The sequence below is a fragment of the Entelurus aequoreus genome, linkage group LG25 (assembly GCF_033978785.1).
Source record: "Entelurus aequoreus isolate RoL-2023_Sb linkage group LG25, RoL_Eaeq_v1.1, whole genome shotgun sequence".
In the NCBI taxonomy this organism is placed as follows: domain Eukaryota; kingdom Metazoa; phylum Chordata; class Actinopteri; order Syngnathiformes; family Syngnathidae; genus Entelurus; species Entelurus aequoreus.
This window is the reverse complement of record NC_084755.1, coordinates 7,041,525-7,063,669: the sequence shown is the minus strand read 5'-3', so window position 1 is coordinate 7,063,669 and position 22,145 is coordinate 7,041,525. Positions and strand designations below refer to the sequence as shown.

The 22,145-nt window shown below is 37.2% G+C and overlaps 1 protein-coding gene across 3 annotated transcripts in view; it reads right to left on the bottom strand.

Annotated features, from left to right (window-relative positions):
- The window catches only part of LOC133642353 (xaa-Pro aminopeptidase 3-like), a 40,603-nt gene that overhangs the window by 8,837 nt on the left and 9,621 nt on the right, over positions 1-22,145 (bottom strand). For 2 of the 3 annotated variants that reach the window (XM_062036496.1, XM_062036495.1), the window contains exons 4-12: positions 21,124-21,302; positions 20,842-21,061; positions 19,025-19,209; positions 13,122-13,184; positions 9,794-9,907; positions 8,757-8,842; positions 8,488-8,671; positions 3,042-3,162; positions 313-494 (exon numbers count right to left, since the gene is read on the bottom strand). In XM_062036496.1, coding sequence (XP_061892480.1) covers positions 328-494; positions 3,042-3,162; positions 8,488-8,671; positions 8,757-8,842; positions 9,794-9,907; positions 13,122-13,184; positions 19,025-19,209; positions 20,842-21,061; positions 21,124-21,302 — 1,319 coding nt within the window. In that variant the 3' untranslated portion in view covers positions 313-327. Of the gene's footprint in view, positions 17-61; positions 495-3,041; positions 3,163-8,487; positions 8,672-8,756; positions 8,843-9,793; positions 9,908-13,121; positions 13,185-19,024; positions 19,210-20,841; positions 21,062-21,123; positions 21,303-22,145 lie in introns of all 3 variants that reach the window. The other variant, XR_009824494.1, reaches the window with a different exon arrangement.

The following is a 22,145-nucleotide window of genomic DNA, read 5'->3' as shown; positions in this document are numbered from 1 at the left end:
ATTGTCTGGGGAATACCTATGATAAGCAGCAAAGACATGGTACAGATTGTCTGGGGAATACCTACGATAAGCAACATTTCATGTGAATGGATGCATATGTGTGTGCAAAACAATTCAAATGCGGGGACTGGATCTGACAAATGATCATTAAGATGTTTGTAGAGTTGGATTCAAAGGTCAATGTTGGCAAAAAGGGGACAAGTCAAGGAACCAAAATAGTCTTGACATTTTTATGCAATTTCTAATATTGTGCCAATGGGCATGGATGTACCTGGATCATCACCATGGAGACAGCTGAGCAGCAGACCTCACCTGTCTCACCCTGCCCTATCTCTGGGCACAGGCCAGCTGGACTTCAGCGATGGTCTTTGGGGCATCTGAGGATAAAATCAGAGGCCCCCCCTTGTCCCGAATCAACACGTCATCCTCGATCCTGATGCCCATGCCGCGGAAACGCTCCGAGACCTGCTCATTGTCCTCACCAATGTACAATCCTGTGGTAACAGAAACACAGAAAGGATCCTGAAACATGTACGATGCAAAAGTTTCTGTAAATATTAAATTAAAAATCATCATCAGTCAAATAGGCCTGATATACTCCGTTATGTTATGTTTGATATACATATATACTTACGTATATGTATATACATATACAGTATGTATATACATATATACGTACATACTGTCGTGCTCATAAGTTGACATACCCTGGGAGAATTGATGATTTCTTGGCCATTCTTCGGAGAATATGAATGATAACACAAAAACCTTTCTTCCACTCATGCTTAATGGTTGTGTGAAGCTTTTTATTGGCAAACAACTGTGTTTACTCTTTTTAAATCAAAATGACAAAAGAAAGTACCCAAATGACCCTGATCAAAAGATTACATACCCCAGTGACTTTGATCAGATAACATGCACAAAAGTTGACACAAAGAGGTTTGAATGACTAATCAAGGTTCCAATCCTCACCTGTGACATGTTTGTTTGTAATGAATGTGTGTGTATAAAAGCTCAGTTACTTTCTGGGCTTCTGACAGACCATTGATCAGGGTCATTTGGGTACTTTCTTTTGTCATTTTGATTTAAAAAGAGTAAACAGTTGTTTGCCAATAAATAGCTTCACACAACCATTAAGCATGAGTGGAAGAAAGGTGTTTGTGTTATCATTCATATTCTCTGAAGAATGGCCAAGAAATCATAAATTCTCCCAGGGTATGTCAACTTATGAGCACGACTGTATGTACGTATATACATATATACGTACATATATACATATACATGTATATATATATATATATATATATATATATATATATATATATATATATACGTACATATATACATACATGTACGTATATGTATATATATATATACACACACACATATATATACATATATATGTATATACATATATATATAAATATATACACATGTATATGTATATACATATATATATAAATATATACACATGTATATGTATATATACATATATACTGTATGTATGTACTGTACATACATATATACACATATATATATATATATATACATGCATACACATACATATATATACACATACATACATATATACATACATACATATACGTATGTATATACATACATATGTATCGATATCTAATGTATATAAATGTAGATACACATATATATACACATTTATATATATATATATATACACACACACACATATATACATATGTATATATATACACATATGTATACACATTTTTAGACACACATATATATACACAAACATATATTGTATTTACACATTAATATACACATACATGCATATATATACACATACACACAAATATACTGTAAAAATATGCACACACACATACATACATACATATAGATACACACACACATATACTGTAAAAACACACATGCATGTGCACACACACACACACACACACACGCACGCACGCGCGCACACATTTGTGATGAATAAAAACTAATATTACGTTATCATAAATGAATGAAGGTTAATCACATCCGGGTTAAGGCTTAACCTGGAAGACGTGCGTATTGTTACACGGTCTGTGATCACGGCCAACTTCCTTTCAAAACAAAACTGAGGTTAACTTGTTAACTTGTTGGTATTGCAGCGACAAATGTTCTTATCATGAAGTTTAAAATACCATCTCTAAAGTGCAACATGTCCTGGAGGACAATGCCGCTAGCATGAATGCTACATGGACAACAAAGTACGCTGGCAGAGTTTACTGCGTCAATGTTGTCAACAAAAGTACCAGAGACAGCCACCTTAACATCAGTGAAGACCAAGTCCTGCAAGAAGATCTGTCGCACAATACCTTGAAGAGGGACAATTACAGCAACTAGAAACCAACTGTACTACACTAACAAGAGCATCAAGTTGCAACTACCGACTGGATGTAGATTTATTTAGTTTTGCTGGAGAACATTGGGTCGCATTGTACTGAAAAATAGATCAACACTGTCATCTGAAAAAGTGAAATAAGCTTGTTGGTTTCAACAACAGTTTCAAGGAAGAAGGAATGGTGTACTATGTCAAGTTGTTTACTACAGTATGGATTAGTAACTGTGCCTTGTTTGGAATCTTACTGCAAAGACTTTGTGCACTTCATTTATACTTGACTTACTGTCACCAAGCTTTGAGCAAATAATGACTTGTAGTTCAAGAAAACATTGGAAAAATGTCCTGTATGACATTCTGACTACCAAATTACATTTGTATCCAAATATTGGAGTATTTTCTTAAGCACATTTTATTTATGCAAGCAAATCAACTGTGATTAATCATCATTAATCACAGTTCAAGAGTGTGATTAATCTGATTTGAAAAATGAATCACTTGACAGCCCTAATGTACACTTCAAAGTGTGCATTCTTTTACTAACGTAGTGACCTTTGTCGAAGCTGGAACCAATTATTCATGTTTCCATGGTTTGTTACGGGGAACTCTGCTTCACTATACCAATTTACGAACTATGCTCAAGAACCGATTGGCAAATTGAGGTTCCACTGAACACATTTACCTGGTTCTATGGTGATGGTCATTCCAGACTGTAAAGGCTGCGAGCGGGACAGTTCAGGAGTGTCGTGGACATCCATGCCCAAATAATGTCCCACATGATGGGGGCAGTAGTGCCTTGCAGCCTGGGAGGAGGAAAAGAAGGAGTTTGCAAAATAATAGCCACAAACTGGAGATACATTTTTAATGAGGATACAACTTCAAACATGAATGAAATAATAAATGAACATCATACTGCAATTGATGACCAACTAGTCACGGACCACAGATGGCCCCTGTGCCGCACCTGCTGTAGAAGCTAACTGTTTATGTCCACTATAGTCTTAGCACTGTACTATTCCATGTCACATACATGGTTGTATTACGTCAGCACCAGGAGTTGTCAAATCAGCTGGCGGGTTTTTCCTGAGGGATAAACCAGGAAGTCCTTTAGCTATCGCCTTGTTTTATCATATATTACTGCCTTGTTTTATCATATATTACTGCCTTCGCATGTTTACTTTTGTATTCACAATAATGCAACACAAAATCCGTACTTTGGAGCAATGTTCACGGACTCTAGTATCTGACTTGCGAGCTTCCCGTCGCAGGCGAGCGATGATGGTCGTGGTTGAGGGGAGAGTTATTTGATGTTACAAAATATCTGATTTGTTGCATTAATGCGTTGTTGCAGCTCGCTCCTTTTTGAGCACGTCGTGAAAGGTGCGAGACGAGCAGGTGAAATGTGCTCTGGGGGTGTGGCCGCGGGATGTGAGGCTGAAGAGAGGCGAGGTGTGTTCAAATGTGCTCTGGGGGTGTGGCCGCGGGATGTGAGGCTGAAGAGAGGCGAGGTGTGTTCAAATGTGCTCCGGGGGTGTGGCCGCGGGATGTGAGGCCGAAGAGAGGCGAGGTGTGTTCAAATGTGCTCTGGGGGTGTGGCCGCGGGATGTGAGGCTGAAGAGAGGCGAGGTGTGTTCAAATGTGCTCTGGGGGTGTGGCCGCGGGATGTGAGGCTGAAGAGAGGCGAGGTGTGTTCAAATGTGCTCTGGGGGTGTGGCCGCGGGATGTGAGGCTGAAGAGAGGCGAGGTGTGTTCAAATGTGCTCTGGGGGTGTGGCCGCGGGATGTGAGGCCGAAGAGAGGCGAGGTGTGTTCAAATGTGCTCTGGGGGTGTGGCCGCGGGATGTGAGGCCGAAGAGAGGCGAGGTGTGTTCAAATGTGCTCTGGGGGTGTGGCCGCGGGATGTGAGGCCGAAGAGAGGCGAGGTGTGTTCAAATGTGCTCTGGGGGTGTGGCCGCGGGATGTGAGGCTGAAGAGAGGCGAGGTGTGTTCAAATGTGCTCTGGGGGTGTGGCCGCGGGATGTGAGGCTGAAGAGAGGCGAGGTGTGTTCAAATGTGCTCTGGGGGTGTGGCCGCGGGATGTGAGGCTGAAGAGAGGCGAGGTGTGTTCAAATGTGCTCTGGGGGTGTGGCCGCGGGATGTGAGGCTGAAGAGAGGCGAGGTGTGTTCAAATGTGCTCTGGGGGTGTGGCCGCGGGATGTGAGGCCGAAGAGAGGCGAGGTGTGTTCAAATGTGCTCTGGGGGTGTGGCCGCGGGATGTGAGGCTGAAGAGAGGCGAGGTGTGTTCAAATGTGCTCTGGGGGTGTGGCCGCGGGATGTGAGGCTGAAGAGAGGCGAGGTGTGTTCAAATGTGCTCCGGGGGTGTGGCCGCGGGATGTGAGGCTGAAGAGAGGCGAGGTGTGTTCAAATGTGCTCTGGGGGTGTGGCCGCGGGATGTGAGGCTGAAGAGAGGCGAGGTGTGTTCAAATGTGCTCCGGGGGTGTGGCCGCGGGATGTGAGGCTGAAGAGAGGCGAGGTGTGTTCAAATGTGCTCTGGGGGTGTGGCCGCGGGATGTGAGGCTGAAGAGAGGCGAGGTGTGTTCAAATGTGCTCTGGGGGTGTGGCCGCGGGATGTGAGGCTGAAGAGAGGCGAGGTGTGTTCAAATGTGCTCCGGGGGTGTGGCCGCGGGATGTGAGGCTGAAGAGAGGCGAGGTGTGTTCAAATGGGTTGAAATTAGGGATGTCCGATAATGGCTTTTTGCCGATATCCGATATTCCGATATTGTCCAACTCTTTAATTACCGATACCGATATCAACCGATATATGCAGTCGTGGAATTAACACATTATTATGCCTAATTTGGACAACCAGGTATGGTGAAGATAAGGTACTTTTTAAAAATAATAATAAAATAAGATAACTAAATTAAAAACATTTTCTTGAATAAAAAAGAAAGTAAAACAATATAAAAACAGTTACATAGAAACTAGTAATGAATGAAAATGAATAAAATGAAGTGTTAAAGGTTAGTACAATTAGTGGAGCAGCAGCACGCACAATCATGGACTGTATCCCTTGCAGACTGTATTGATATATATTGATATATAATGTGGGAACCAGAATATTGATAACAGAAAGAAATGGGGGGAGGGAGGTTTTTTGGGTTGGTGCACTAATTGTAAGTGTATCTTGTGTTTTTTATGTTGATTTAATAAAATTAAAAAAAAAAAACAAAAAAAAAAAACGATACAGATAATAAAAAAAACGATACCGATAATTTCCAATATTACATTTTAACGCATTTATCGTCCGATAATATCGGCAGGCCGATATGATTGGACATCCCTAGTTGAAATGCGTGCCTGTTGGTCAGTCTCTGGGCGGAGGTGTCACTGATGTCATATCAATACTTTTTTCCCCAAAAGATGTCGCGATCGGCCGATAAGAGTCCCAAAGATCGACCGGTCGATGGGTTGGCGACCCCTGACTTGGAAGCATTAAAAATAAGCAGAGTCAATGTGAATAAATGGGTACAGTAGATAATAAGTTATGTATAAAGTGTCAGGCAGCTGAAGGAACTCTCATTCAGCTACTGTGAATAAAGAGTTGACAATTGTGGGGTTAGTCCATCCTAGGCCAGTAGAGTTGCTAATGTTCATATCCTCCCCCTCCACACCCCTGATTGTAAATCATGTAAATAATTCAATGTGATTATCTTGTGTGATGACTGTATTATGATGATAGTATATATGATAGTATATATCTGTATCATGAATCAATTTAAGTGGACCCCGACTTAAAAAAGTTGAAAAACTTATTGGGGTGTTACCATTTAGTGGTCAATTGTACGGAATATGTACTTCACTGTGCAACCTACTAATAAAAGTCTCAATCAATCAATCAAAGCCAAGTTAGATCATGTGTGTTGAACTGGAGACTGCAATAAAAGAGTCGTGTGTGAAACAAGCTCAGCTTCCTCATGAACAGGACATGATGTCACAGTTAAGGACGACACGCCCACACTCACCAAAGAACCGCAAGGTTTGGGCTCCCAGAGCCGTTTCATTTTGCGCTTTTTACGCTTTCAGACCTTGCAAGACCTCTTGTGTCCAGTTTGAAAGCCGCAGCCGAAGAAAAGAAAGACAGACAGCAAAGTCTCCCAGTTGATTTTCATGAACTGTTCCATTGATTGACTTACTACTATTGGCCCAGTCCTACAATTGTATACAATGTTTAAATGCCTCTGGACAGCAAATTACATTTTAAAGCCATTTAATAACTTTGAATCCTTTTTATTGCACTGCGAAAACTCAGTTTATTGTTTCACATATGGTCTTTTATTGTAGCACTTTAAGATATATCTAAATGCAAATAAATTAGTTATTATCTCTGGCTGGCTTTGTGGTGTCCTACTATGTTTAGATGTCCTTGAACGCACCGTAAAAACACCTCCATCTTGTACATGGTCTCAAAGGATCACACAGCCTGTGGGTTTGATTAACATTAGTTGTTCAGACAGTAATGTGTTTGCATCAATTTAGTATGTCCTTTCTTAACGGGAAAGGACGTTAACGTCTCTTGTTTTCATGTGAGTATTTAAGCTGGCGCCAGTCAGCCCATGACTTTATCAAAGTGCAACTATCAAGCACGTTTTTACCATCATTTTAATTCAGAACGGTAATACCAACCTGGGGGAGTTTTACCGCAGTTATCATTAAGAGCGTTTATGGTTACATTCCTAACAGTGCGACTGGATACATTCAGTGGTGGTCATAAGTGTACATCCACTTGTAAAGAACATCATGTCATGGCTGTCTTGACTTTACAATCATTCTTATATTGTAGTTGTGTTGCTTTTCTGACATGGACTTGTTTCTTCAGCATTGTCCACACCTTTAAGTCAGGACTTTGGGAAGGCCATTCTAAAACCTTCATTCTAGCCTGATTTAGCCATTCCTTGACCACTTTTGAGGTGTGTTTGGACAAAGATTAGACCTTCTGGAGGAAAGTTCTGTGATCAGATGAAGAAACAAGTCCAACACATTTAGCTGAACTGCAGCAATTTAGTGGTCAAGTGGTCAAGCAGAAGCTTGTGGATGGCTACCAAAAGTGCCTTATTGCAGGTCAACTTGCCAAGGAAGCAAATATTAACATTGCTGTATGTATACTTTTCACCCTCACATTTTCAGTAGACACATAATAAATTCATCAAAGAAGCAAACTTCATGAATGTTTTAGTGAGCAACAAGTATGTGCTCCAATCACTACATCACAACAACAACAAGTATGTGCTCCAATCACTACATCACAACAACAACAAGTATGTGCTCCAATCACTACATCACAACAACAACAAGTATGTGCTCCAATCACTACATCACAACAACAACAAGTATGTGCTCCAATCACTACATCACAACAACAACAAGTATGTGCTCCAATCACTACATCACAACAACAACAAGTATGTGCTCCAATCACTACATCACAACAACAACAAGTATGTGCTCCAATCACTACATCACAACAACAACAAGTATGTGCTCCAATCACTACATCACAACAACAAGTATGTGCTCCAATCACTACATCACAACAACAACAAGTATGTGCTCCAATCACTACATCACAACAACAACAAGTATGTGCTCCAATCACTACATCACAACAACATAATAATAATAACAATAACAACAACAACAAGTATGTGCTCCAATCACTACATCACAACAACAACAAGTATGTGCTCCAATCACTACATCACAACAACAAGTATGTGCTCCAATCACTACATCACAACAACAACAAGTATGTGCTCCAATCACTACATCACAACAAAATAAGAAATGATTGTAAAGTCAAGACAGCCATGACATGATGTTCTTTACAAGTGGATGTACACTTATGACCAGGACTGTATATGCCAGGGGGCCATGGCAGCATTGCAGCATAATGTGCTTACCCCCTTCTTATGGAAAAGGTCCAATATTTCAGAACTAAGGAACGTTTTTCTGAATTTTAATGTATGGAAAAATGTTGACGCTACCACCCACTGTTAATGGTTTTGCATTTTAGAGGATCTTATTGCCACTCCATCACGCCTAAACGGCCTCCATGTGACACAGGCGTGCCACCTTTAAGTGTTTCATTACCTTCAGCGCGTGGGCATCACTGCTCCCGGCCTTGACCATGCCGAGTCGCCTGAGCTGTCTGCCCAGCAGGGCCAGCATGGTGCTGTAGATGTGGTCCAGACTGACACCTGGGCAGCACAGGGACAAACAGGAGAGCTGGACCTCCAGAACAGCTTCATAAAGTTCTGCCTGGGCAGCGCTAAATCTGGCAGGATGAAGGGGAAAATGATTTAAAAGATGTAAAGGATAATATGTAATACATTTGTTACGACTTGGGATGATGAACTCACTGCCCGTTTACCGGCCACGTTCGGGTAACATCGCTGACGTAACCAAAATATTCACAACCGCCATCCAGGAGCACCATTTCACCGTCCTGAGGGAGGAGAGAGACCCTTCATGCTACTCAAGCCTTTGAGTCATGTACACTAACTTCCAAACTCATTTTTTCCTGCGCTTTATAAAAACGGTGCCGCCAATTTATGGATTTTTCTTCATTGACAGCCATAATGCAAAAAGTTAAAAAAAACAAAAACATATACACTGATCATTTTTGTTTTTACTACTGCGCCATCTTTTGGACAAGTTTGCTCACTGCAGGTGCTGCAGTGCTCTTCTTTTTAGAGTTTTGAACCGGAAGCACAAGTGCTGTTCTGTCTTCTAGCTGTCCATAGCAGTTTTACTGGTATGGACTCTTCATTCATCACTCCAAACAAGGTTGGTAAGTTTTACAATATAACTAAAACTATTCTTTCTTACTAAACCGTCCCATGTGTGATGTCTGTAGGAGTGTTTTCTTGCATGTAATGTAATCAAGCTAGCGTTGATAGCATTAGCTAATATGCTAACACATTTACAAGTGTGTGTGTTAATATTAACTTACGACGGCATTATTTTTGTATTATTTCACTTTCAAAAATTCCTCAGTAAATTCAGCAAAACGTCAGCGTGGAGTTATTGAGTCTGTTTAGCTGATTGGAGAGCTAGCTTGCGCAGCTAGTGGGTCCATGACCATGGCTTCTGTTTTGTTTGATCAGCTGTTTTACTGCCGTGTTACAGACACCGTTTGTAAATGACTAAGGTATGTAAATGAACATTTACTAAATATTTCTGTGTAAATAACTCATTTCACAACGTATATATCTGCGACTTACAGTCCGGTGCAACTAATATATGGAACGATATTTTTCTTCTAAAATGTAGTGGGTGTGGCTTGAATAGAGGTGCGCTCATATTAGCCTACAGTAATTACTGTAGGTTACAGACTTAAAAACTGTTATTTCCATTCTTTCTGCCTGGTAGCAAATGATCAACATCCCGTTCTTACCTTAATCATCTGGTTGTTGTTGATGTAGTGCAGAGTGTTGGCACGATTCCCTCCAGCTACCACCGGTGGATATGCCAGGAAATTAGCACCATGGAGTCGGTTCTCAAAATCAAACTGCAATTAATGTACAAAATATGCAGTTTATGTTTGTGAGAAGAAGTGCTGGTTGTGTGGCCTACTAAAAGCCACTACTAGCGACCACGCAGTCTGATAGTTTATATATCAATGATGACACCTTAACATTGCAACACATGCCAATACGGCCGGGTTAACTTATAAAGTGACATTTTACATTTCCCGCTAAACTTCCGGCTGAAAATGTTTCGATATGATGACGTATGCGCGTGACGTCAACTGTTGAAGCGGAAGTATTCGGAGCCCATTGAATCCAATACAAAAAGCTTGGTTTTCATCTCATAATTCCACAGTATTCTGGACATCTGTGTTGGTGAATCTTTTGTAATTTGTTTAATGAACAATGGAGACTGCAAAGAAGAAAGTTGTAGGTGGGATCGTTGTATTAGCGGCGGACTACAGCAACACAACCAGGAGGACTTTGAGATGGATAGCAGACGCGCTAGCCGCCGACCTCACCTTGACTTCCTTCATCTCCGGGCCGCCGACCGCATCGATGATCGGGTGAAGTCCTTCGTCGTACCGTCGATCGCTGGAACGCAGGTGAGCACGGGTGTTGATGAGTAGATGAGAGCTGGCGTAGGTGCAGAGCTAATGTTTTTAGCATAGTTCTGTCGAGGTTCCGTAGCTAAGCTGGCTTCAATGGCGTCGTTAGCAACAGCATTGTTAAGCTTCACCAGGCTGGAAAGCATTAACCGTGTAGTTACATGTCCAGAGTTTAATAGTATTGTTGATCTTCTGTCTATCCTTCCAGTCAGGGGCTTATTTGTTTTGTTTCTATCTGCAGTTAAGCCCGATGCTATCACGTTAGCTCAGTAGCTAAAGAGCTTCGTTGACGTATTGTCGTGGAGATAAAAGTCACTGTGAATGTCCATTTGGCGTTCTCGACTCTCATTTTCAAGAGGATATAGTATCCCAGGTGGTTTCAAATACAAATCCGTGATCCACAATAGAAAAAGGAGAGAGTGTGGAATCCAATGAGCCAGCTTGTACCTAAGTTACGGTCAGAGCGAAAAAAGATACGTCCTTCATTTTCACGTTCCTCATCCACAAATCTTTCATCCTCGCTCAAATTAATGGGGTAATCGTCACTTTCTCGGTCCGAATCTCTCTCGCTGCATTGAAAACAATAGGAAAATGTGAGCAGCCCTTCAACCTGTGACGTCACGCTACTTCCGCTACAGGCAAGGCTTTTTTTATCTGAGACCAAAAGTTGCGAACTTTATCGTCGATGTTCTCTACTAAATCCTTTCAGCAAAAATATGGCAATATCGCGAAATGATCAAGTATGACACATAGAATGGATCTGCTATCCCCGTTTAAATAAAACAAATTCATTTCTGTAGGCCTTTAAAGAGCTGTTTGCAACACTGCACTTGTTTGACACTTTTAATGCACACTGTTAAAGTAATTGCATTTTATATATAATACAGAACAGTGACTCAGGTACTGTACAATATAATGTGAAATAAACAATAATAATAATGGCTGTTTTTTTCTCCAGCTGCAAGCACTTCCCACATTGAAAAACCATTGTGCTACTTAAAGGGGAACTGCACTTTTGGGGGGAATTTTGCCGATCATTCAAAATCACTACGTAAGACAGGAACACATGTTTTTGTTTTTTATGCATTCTAACTTGTAAATTAACAAAAGTGTGCTTACAGCGGAGCCAAAGGGAGGTCCTCTATTCCGTCCATTAAAAACATCCAAAAAGCACCAACAATACTCCATTTACATTTGGTGATTTGAATATGAATTATTATTAGTCATATTGTTATTATAAATATTAACAAGTATTAGTCATATTGTTATTATAAATATTAACAAGTATTAGTCATATTGTTATTATAAATATTAACAAGTATTAGTCATATTGTTATTATAAATATTAACAAGTATTAGTGATATTGTTATTATAAATATTAACAAGTATTAGTCATATTGTTATTATAAATATTAACAAGTATTAGTCATATTGTTATTATAAATATTAACAAGTATTAGTCATATTGTTATTATAAATATTAACAAGTATTAGTCATATTGTTATTATAAATATTAACAAGTATTAGTGATATAGTTAGTATAAATATTAACAAGTATTAGTCATATTGTCATTATAAATATTAACAAGTATTAGTCATATTGTTATTATAAATATTAACAAGTATTAGTGATGTTGTTATTATAAATATTAACAAGTATTAGTCATATTGTTATTATAAATATTAACAAGTATTAGTGATATTGTTATTATAAATATTAACAAGTATTAGTCATATTGTTATTATACATATTAACAAGTATTAGTCATATTGTTATTATAAATATTAACTAGTATTAGTCATATTGTTATTATAAATATTAACAAGTATTAGTGATATTGTTATTATAAATATTAACAAGTATTAGTCATATAGTTATTATAAATATTAACAAGTATTAGTGATATTGTCATTATAAACGCTAACACAGACTAACTATTTATAGCCAATGTTGACATCATCGACTGATCAGCTGCTTCCTTGTGTCCTTGCTAGTCAAACTTTATTGTAGATGATAAATGGTGCCTCTCACCTGGATAGTAGAAGGACGAGGCCAATTTAGACCCCGAAATGAGAGAACGGCACAAAAAGACGCTTGATTCCACCCCCTTTTCTTCACGAGGATTATATGTCATTCTTCATCCAAAAGGGAATATGAACATCCTAGCAGTCTAATGACAGCAGACTCTGTACAGTAAGTGATGTTTTATTGTGTTTATTGGCTCTCATGAAGTCTGCAATGAGTAATAATCAGACAAAAAAAGTGAATGTCGTGATGTATTTTTAAAAAATTCTAAATACGTAAATATTAAATATTATACATTTTATTACATTACATATATACTTACATCACGTATATAAAACCTAATGGAGGTCTTTGGATATTTTTTTAGGGGCTTTAGGCAGAATTGCGTAGCTCACAGCGGCTCCATTGTAAGCTGACTTTTGATCGCATTGATTTCATATTTAGAATGCATTAAAAAAGATGTGTGTTCCTGTCTTACATAAGGATTGTAAATGATAGGCAAGATTCCAAAACAAGTGATGTTACGCTTTAAGTGGCTAACTGTATTATTGCAACTTTCTTTTTTTAATGTAAATTGCTTCAATGGGTGACACCGTTATCTTGTAGGTTCTAGACGTACCTTAGCGTAGAGCAAAGATTCATCCACATCTCCCAGAGACACAGCCATTGTCCTCCTGAAAGCCTGGAAGGCAAGTTTGTTTGGAGTGAGATATCATTCAAAATGGTATGTCTTAAAGGGCTACTGCACTTTTTTGGAAATGTTGCCTATCATTCACATCATTATGAGAAACAAGAACACACCTCTTTTTTTTTTTTTTTTTAGAGCATTTTAAAGATGATAAAAAAACGCTTGGAAGATGCAGCTTAAGTTAGTCTTTGTTGCAGCCTTCAAAGTCTCTAAAACAACTTCAAAACCCTCCATTAACGTTTTATATACACACTGCAAGTATATATATCATGTAGTAACACACACCTTCATAACAATATGTAATATGTACAATATACACACTGCAAGTATATATATAATGTAGTAACACACACCTTCATAACAATATGTAATATGTACAATATACACACTGCAAGTATATATATAATGTAGTAACACACACCTTCATAACAATATGTAATATGTACAATATACACACTGCAAGTATATATATAATGTAGTAACAGACACCTTCATAACAATATGTAATATGTACAATATACACACTGCAAGTATATATATAATGTAGTAACACACACCTTCATAACAATATGTAATATGTACAATATACACACTGCAAGTATATATATAATGTAGTAACACACACCTTCATAACAATATGTAATATGTACAATATACACACTGCAAGTATATATATAATGTAGTAACAGACACCTTCATAACAATATGTAATATGTACAATATACACACTGCAAGTATATATATCATGTAGTAACACACACCTTCATAACAATATGTAATATGTACAATATACACACTGCAAGTATATATATCATGTAGTAACAGACACCTTCATAACAATATGTAATATGTACAATATACACACTGCAAGTATATATATCATGTAGTAACAGACACCTTCATAACAATATGTAATATGTACAATATACACACTGCAAGTATATATATCATGTAGTAACAGACACCTTCATAACAATATGTAATATGTACAATATATACACTGCAAGTATATATATAATGTAGTAACACACACCTTCATAACAATATGTAATATGTACAATATACACACTGCAAGTATATATATAATGTAGTAACAGACACCTTCATAACAATATGTAATATGTACAATATACACACTGCAAGTATATATATCATGTAGTAACAGACACCTTCATAACAATATGTAATATGTACAATATACACACTGCAAGTATATATATAATGTAGTAACACACACCTTCATAACAATATGTAATATGTACAATATACACACTGCAAGTATATATATAATGTAGTAACAGACACCTTCATAACAATATGTAATATGTACAATATACACACTGCAAGTATATATATCATGTAGTAACAGACACCTTCATAACAATATGTAATATGTACAATATACACACTGCAAGTATATATATAATGTAGTAACAGACACCTTCATAACAATATGTAATATGTACAATATATACACTGCAAGTATATATATAATGTAGTAACACACACCTTCATAACAATATGTAATATGTACAATATACACACTGCAAGTATATATATAATGTAGTAACAGACACCTTCATAACAATATGTAATATGTACAATATACACACTGCAAGTATATATATAATGTAGTAACAGACACCTTCATAACAATATGTAATATGTACAATATACACACTGCAAGTATATATATAATGTAGTAACACACACCTTCATAACAATATGTAATATGTACAATATACACACTGCAAGTATATATATAATGTAGTAACAGACACCTTCATAACAATATGTAATATGTACAATATACACACTGCAAGTATATATATAATGTAGTAACAGACACCTTCATAACAATATGTAATATGTACAATATACACACTGCAAGTATATATATCATGTAGTAACACACACCTTCATAACAATATGTAATATGTACAATATACACACTGCAAGTATATATATCATGTAGTAACAGACACCTTCATAACAATATGTAATATGTACAATATACACACTGCAAGTATATATATCATGTAGTAACAGACACCTTCATAACAATATGTAATATGTACAATATACACACTGCAAGTATATATATCATGTAGTAACAGACACCTTCATAACAATATGTAATATGTACAATATATACACTGCAAGTATATATATAATGTAGTAACACACACCTTCATAACAATATGTAATATGTACAATATACACACTGCAAGTATATATATAATGTAGTAACAGACACCTTCATAACAATATGTAATATGTACAATATACACACTGCAAGTATATATATCATGTAGTAACAGACACCTTCATAACAATATGTAATATGTACAATATACACACTGCAAGTATATATATAATGTAGTAACACACACCTTCATAACAATATGTAATATGTACAATATACACACTGCAAGTATATATATAATGTAGTAACAGACACCTTCATAACAATATGGAATATGTACAATATACACACTGCAAGTATATATATCATGTAGTAACAGACACCTTCATAACAATATGTAATATGTACAATATACACACTGCAAGTATATATATAATGTAGTAACAGACACCTTCATAACAATATGTAATATGTACAATATACACACTGCAAGTAGATATATCATGTAGTAACAGACACCTTCATAACAATATGTAATATGTACAATATACACACTGCAAGTATATATATAATGTAGTAACAGACACCTTCATAAAAATATGTAATATGTACAATATACACACTGCAAGTATATATATAATGTAGTAACAGACACCTTCATAAAAATATGTAATATGTACAATATACACACTGCAAGTATATATATAATGTAGTAACAGACACCTTCATAACAATATGTAATATGTACAATATACACACTGCAAGTATATATATAATGTAGTAACAGACACCTTCATAACAATATGTAATATGTACAATATACACACTGCAAGTATATATATCATGTAGTAACAGACACCTTCATAACAATATGTAATATGTACAATATACACACTGCAAGTATATATATAATGTAGTAACAGACACCTTCATAACAATATGTAATATGTACAATATACACACTGCAAGTAGATATATCATGTAGTAACAGACACCTTCATAACAATATGTAATATGTACAATATACACACTGCAAGTATATATATATATAATGTAGTAACAGATACCTTCATAACAATATGTAATATGTACAATATACACACTGCAAGTATATATATAATGTAGTAACAGACACCTTCATAACAATATGTAATATGTACAATATACACACTGCAAGTATATATATAATGTAGTAACAGACACCTTCATAACAATATGTAATATGTACAATATATACACTGCAAGTATATATATAATGTAGTAACAGACACCTTCATAACAATATGTAATATGTACAATATATACACTGCAAGTATATATATAATGTAGTAACAGACACCTTCATAACAATATGTAATATGTACAATATATACACTGCAAGTATATATATAATGTAGTAACAGACACCTTCATAACAATATGTAATATGTACAATATATACACTGCAAGTATATATATAATGTAGTAACAGACACCTTCATAACAATATGTAATATGTACAATATATACACTGCAAGTATATATATAATGTAGTAACAGACACCTTCATAACAATATGTAATATGTACAATATATACACTGCAAGTATATATATAATGTAGTAACAGACACCTTCATAACAATATGTAATATGCACAATATATACACTGCAGGTATACATATAATGTAGTAACAGACACCTTCATAACAATATGTAATATGTACAATATACACACTGCAAGTATATATATAATGTAGCAACAGACACCTTCATAACAATATGTAATATGTACAATGTACACACTACAAGTATATATATAATGTAGTAACAGACACCTTCATAACAATATGTAATATGTACAATATACACACTGCAAGTATATATATATAATGTAGTAACCGACACCTTCATAACAATATGTAATATGTACAATATACACACTGCAAGTATATATATAATGTAGTAACAGACACCTTCATAACAATATGTAATATGTACAATATACACACTGCAAGTATATATATAATGTAGTAACAGACACCTTCATAACAATATGTAATATGTACAATATACACACTGCAAGTATATATATAATGTAGTAACAGACACCTTCATAACAATATGTAATATGTACAATATACACACTGCAAGTATATATATAATGTAGTAACAGACACCTTCATAACAATATGTAATATGTACAATATATACACTGCAAGTATATATATAATGTAGTAACAGACACCTTCATAACAATATGTAATATGTACAATATACACACTGCAAGTATATATATAATGTAGTAACAGACACCTTTATAACAATATGTAATATGTACAATATACACACTGCAAGTATATATATAATGTAGTAACAGACACCTTCATAACAATATGTAATATGTACAATATACACACTGCAAGTATATATATAATGTAGTAACACACACCTTCATAACAATATGTAATATGTACAATATATACACTGCAAGTATATATATAATGTAGTAAGAGACACCTTCATAACAATATGTAATATGTACAATATACACACTGCAAGTATATATATCATGTAGTAAGAGACACCTTCATAACAATATGTAATATGTACAATATACACACTGCAAGTATATATATCATGTAGTAACAGACACCTTCATAACAATATGTAATATGTACAATATACACACTGCAAGTATATATATAATGTAGTAACACACACCTTCATAACAATATGTAATATGTACAATATTTACCCTATTTTGGTAATTTTAATCATTGCAGAGACTAATTTCCTCTGCGCATTTATTTCTGTTTCCATAGCAACGCACTTCCAACTTCTGGCAACAAAAATTAGTTCTACTTCCGGAAACAAACGTGAGTGTCTTCTAATCATGGCAGATTTGACAAATGAGGATTCACAACTTTATTTTTTTGAAGCTGAATATACGGAGGATGTACTACTACTTCTAGAAGCCAGCCCGAAGGAAGAGTGAGACATTGGGTGAGGTCGCTGTGACACGAAGCCGCAAAATGTGGAATTTGAAGTCAAGCTATTTCAACATAAATGGAGCGCTTACCCAAATAAATTGGAAAAAGTGTCCCCTGCCAGCTGGACCAAAGAGACAAGTGTCCATGGAGTGAGTCACACTTTATATTGATCATGATACATACAACACATCATGTGTGTAATTACAACTACACTACATACACGGTCTGGCTAGCTGTGTACCAACAAAACATGAAATAATACTTTACAGATATGATTGTTCATGTTGTTCACTCAGTACAGATGGCTGTCCTACCACAGTGTTGTGTATTACAAACTCAAACATGTTTCGTGCTGACGTACAAGCTAGCTTATCTCTTTCAATAGTTAGCTTTTACAGCTAATACCTTGGTATGTCATTGTGTTAGTACACTACCAAAATAGTTCCTCAGTGTTCTCTCTTACAATAACAATGTTGCTACAGTTGGTTATTCTACAGGTTACACAACATAATTGCAGTATTGTTTTTGAATGCATTTTAAAGTGATTTAGAGGTGGAATTGATTGCTCCCATTAGCTGCATTGCTAGCCACCTAGAATGAGACGATTTTCACATTTTAGAATGCAAAAAAATCAAAAACCTTTTGTCTTTGTGTCTCTCAGGATTGTGAACCATAGGCAACATTCCAAAAAAAAGTGCAGTTCCCTTTTAAGACTCACTTGTGCTGTGATGCGACCTGCCGCCTGCATGAGGGCCACCTCTGATGAGCTTTTAAGGGCCCTGAGTGAATGAATGAGGGGTCTCAGGGGGCGTGGCATCGGCCCCGCCTCGAGAAGGGGACTGACGTGGGCCTGGTGGAGGCCAGGGTGGGACGGACTGGAACTATCGTACCACAGCGTGGAGCCTGATGGAAGAGGAGAGGGAAAGCTGCTTCATTTTTTTACAGTGCAACTCACACCTGCTCCTGTAATCCTGTTGCTTTTAGCTACAAAGCGCCTCCTACAGGTTGGAGGTGTAACTACTGCCCTTGTGGTACGGCCAAAACATGCTATAAGTTGTAAACTTGGGCTAACTGCGTTGTTAAACTACACTGGACAGTGACGTGAGCAGGCTAAGCTAGCAATATTATCGAAAAACTCTATGTATACATTATACACACACACACACACACACACACACACATACATACATACATATACATATATATATATATATATATATATATATATATATATATATATATATATATATATATATATATATATATATATATATATATATATATATATATTATATATATATATATATATACACACATACATATACATATATATATATACATACCTGTACATACATACATACATATATATACATACCTGTACATACATACATACATACATACATACATACATATATATATATATATATATATATATATATATATATATATATATATATATGATGAGGTGGCGACTTGTCCAGGGTGTACCCCGCCTTCCGCCCGAATGCAGCTGAGATAGGCTCCGGCACCCCCGCGACCCCGAACGGGACAAGCGGTAGAAAATGGATGGATGGATGTATATATGTATGTGTAGTATAATGGATATATAATTGATATAATTGTGAAGTGAAGTGAAGTGAATTATATTTATATAGCGCTTTTTCTCAAGTGACTCAAAGCGCTTTACATTGTGAAAGCCAATATGTAAGTTCCATTTAAAGCAGTGTGGGTGGCACTGGGAGCAGGTGGGTCAAGTGTCTTGCCCAAGGACACAACGGCAGTGACCAGGATGGCGGAAGCGGGGATCGAACCTGGAACCCTAAGGGTTGCTGGCACGGCCGCTCTACCAACCGAGCTATACCGTCCCAATTGGACCATAAGAGTATGTGAAAGTTGGACTTGTACCTTGTTTACGGTGGGGATGGCATGGCTTGGTTGGTAAAGTAGCCGTGCCATCATCTGAGGGTTAGGGTCTTGCATAGCAGCTCCCGCCTTCAGTGTGTGCGCACGTGTGTGTGCACGTGTGTGTGCACGTGTGTGTGAATGGGTGACTGTGGAAATAGTGTCAAAGCAAAGTACCATTTACCATTTAGTTCTGTGACAATCAATCAGAAATGTCACGCAGCTCAAATCTGCCAAACATTGATAAGAGTGGTTTGCATTTTTCCCATCATGCTTTGTAATGGATTTAAATGGGTGTCATTTGGATTTTTTTTATAATATTCATAAAGACCAGTGAGCAGGTTGTGTTGTGTGTCACCATGTTTGTTGACATTTGGTGTTAGTTGGAATTATTGATTTAATTTTGCACCATGACTAGGGAAGGTTGTTTGCATTGGGTCGTATAAGTAATTCATGCACAATTTTGGGTATGGAGCATAATTAAAGGCCCTTGACCTGAATGACTCACATTGCCCACTAGATAGTGACATACATAGCACAATCAACATCTATTGCAATCTCTCTGTGGCTAAGATTCCTTTTTAAACTCATGACGGGCCGTAGTTTGGACCCCCCTGGTTTGGATCAGCTCACCTTTGATGCTTCTGAGAACAAGACCAAGTTCTTCTGTGCTGTGGACCCTCTCTATGCCAGTCAGAGCGGCCGCTCCATCCTTCCCCGACCGCGGGCCGTCCCACAGCTCCCTGCCTGGGTCTCGACGTGGGACAAACAAGATGGCCTTGTCTGGTCGTCCTTTCCCATACAGGACCAAAGCACTGTCAGGCTCCAGGATGCCACACAGGTAGAGGAAGTCCTAGAAGTATTTGTTGAACATGCTTTGACTGAAAGAGACATGTCAGTGACAGTGAAGCACACCTGGTTCTGGTGGAAGGGGTAGGGGATGTCATTAGTCATGTAGCGGGTGGGGTGGGACAGAACCAGGAGCACATGGCTGCTGTCGGAGGCAAGCCTGTCCCACTGAGCCTCCACCAGGGAGGCCAGTCTGTGTCGGCGCAGCTCGTATTCTGCTTGACTCAGGCCGGGGGTCACCTCACCTGACAATTTAACGGCACACAACGGCTCATCACAGTTTTTGAAGGAAATGCATTTCATATCTAATACAGAGCTGTGATTCAGGTGCTGAACAAAATAATGATAACAATCTGGCTGTTATTGTTCTCAAGCTGCAGGTCCACATCACTTCATCTCAATGTGTTCATAAGTGTTAACGGGGTGTCCAAACCTTTTCCAGCGAGGGACGCATAAATAAAAACTGAAGGATTCGGGGGTCACATGCTGTACTAAAACCAACACAATAGATTTTAAACTATCTGTACATACCATCCATATCTTAGCTTTGTGTTATTGGCAACAAGGCAAATTCTATGTCATTTTGCTCTAAATTGAGCATTTTCAAGCATAAAAATGCCAAAATCAATTACTGCAATAGTATTGGACACTAAAACAATCAGACCTTGCTGTTCAGTATCATGGCCACGGATTGGCTCAGCCTAAGGCAGCATTACTAACATTAGCATGCTAACATTTTCAGCCAATTTTGCAGCCAAACCCCTCAGACTCATATAACATGCTAACTTTGTTTAGCTAATTTTGCTGACAAAGAGCTAAGACTCATATAACTTGGTAATTGACACATGCTAACTTTGTTTAGCTAATTTTGCTGCCACACACCTCAGACTCATATAACTTGGTAGTTGGCACATGCTAACTTTTTAAGCACATTTTGCTGCCACACACCTCAGAGTCATATGACTTATCAGTTGACACATGCTAACTTTTTAAGCACATTTTGCTGCCACACACCTCAGAGTCATATAACTTGGTAATTGACACATGCTAACTTTTTAAGCACATTTTGCTGCCACACACCTCAGACT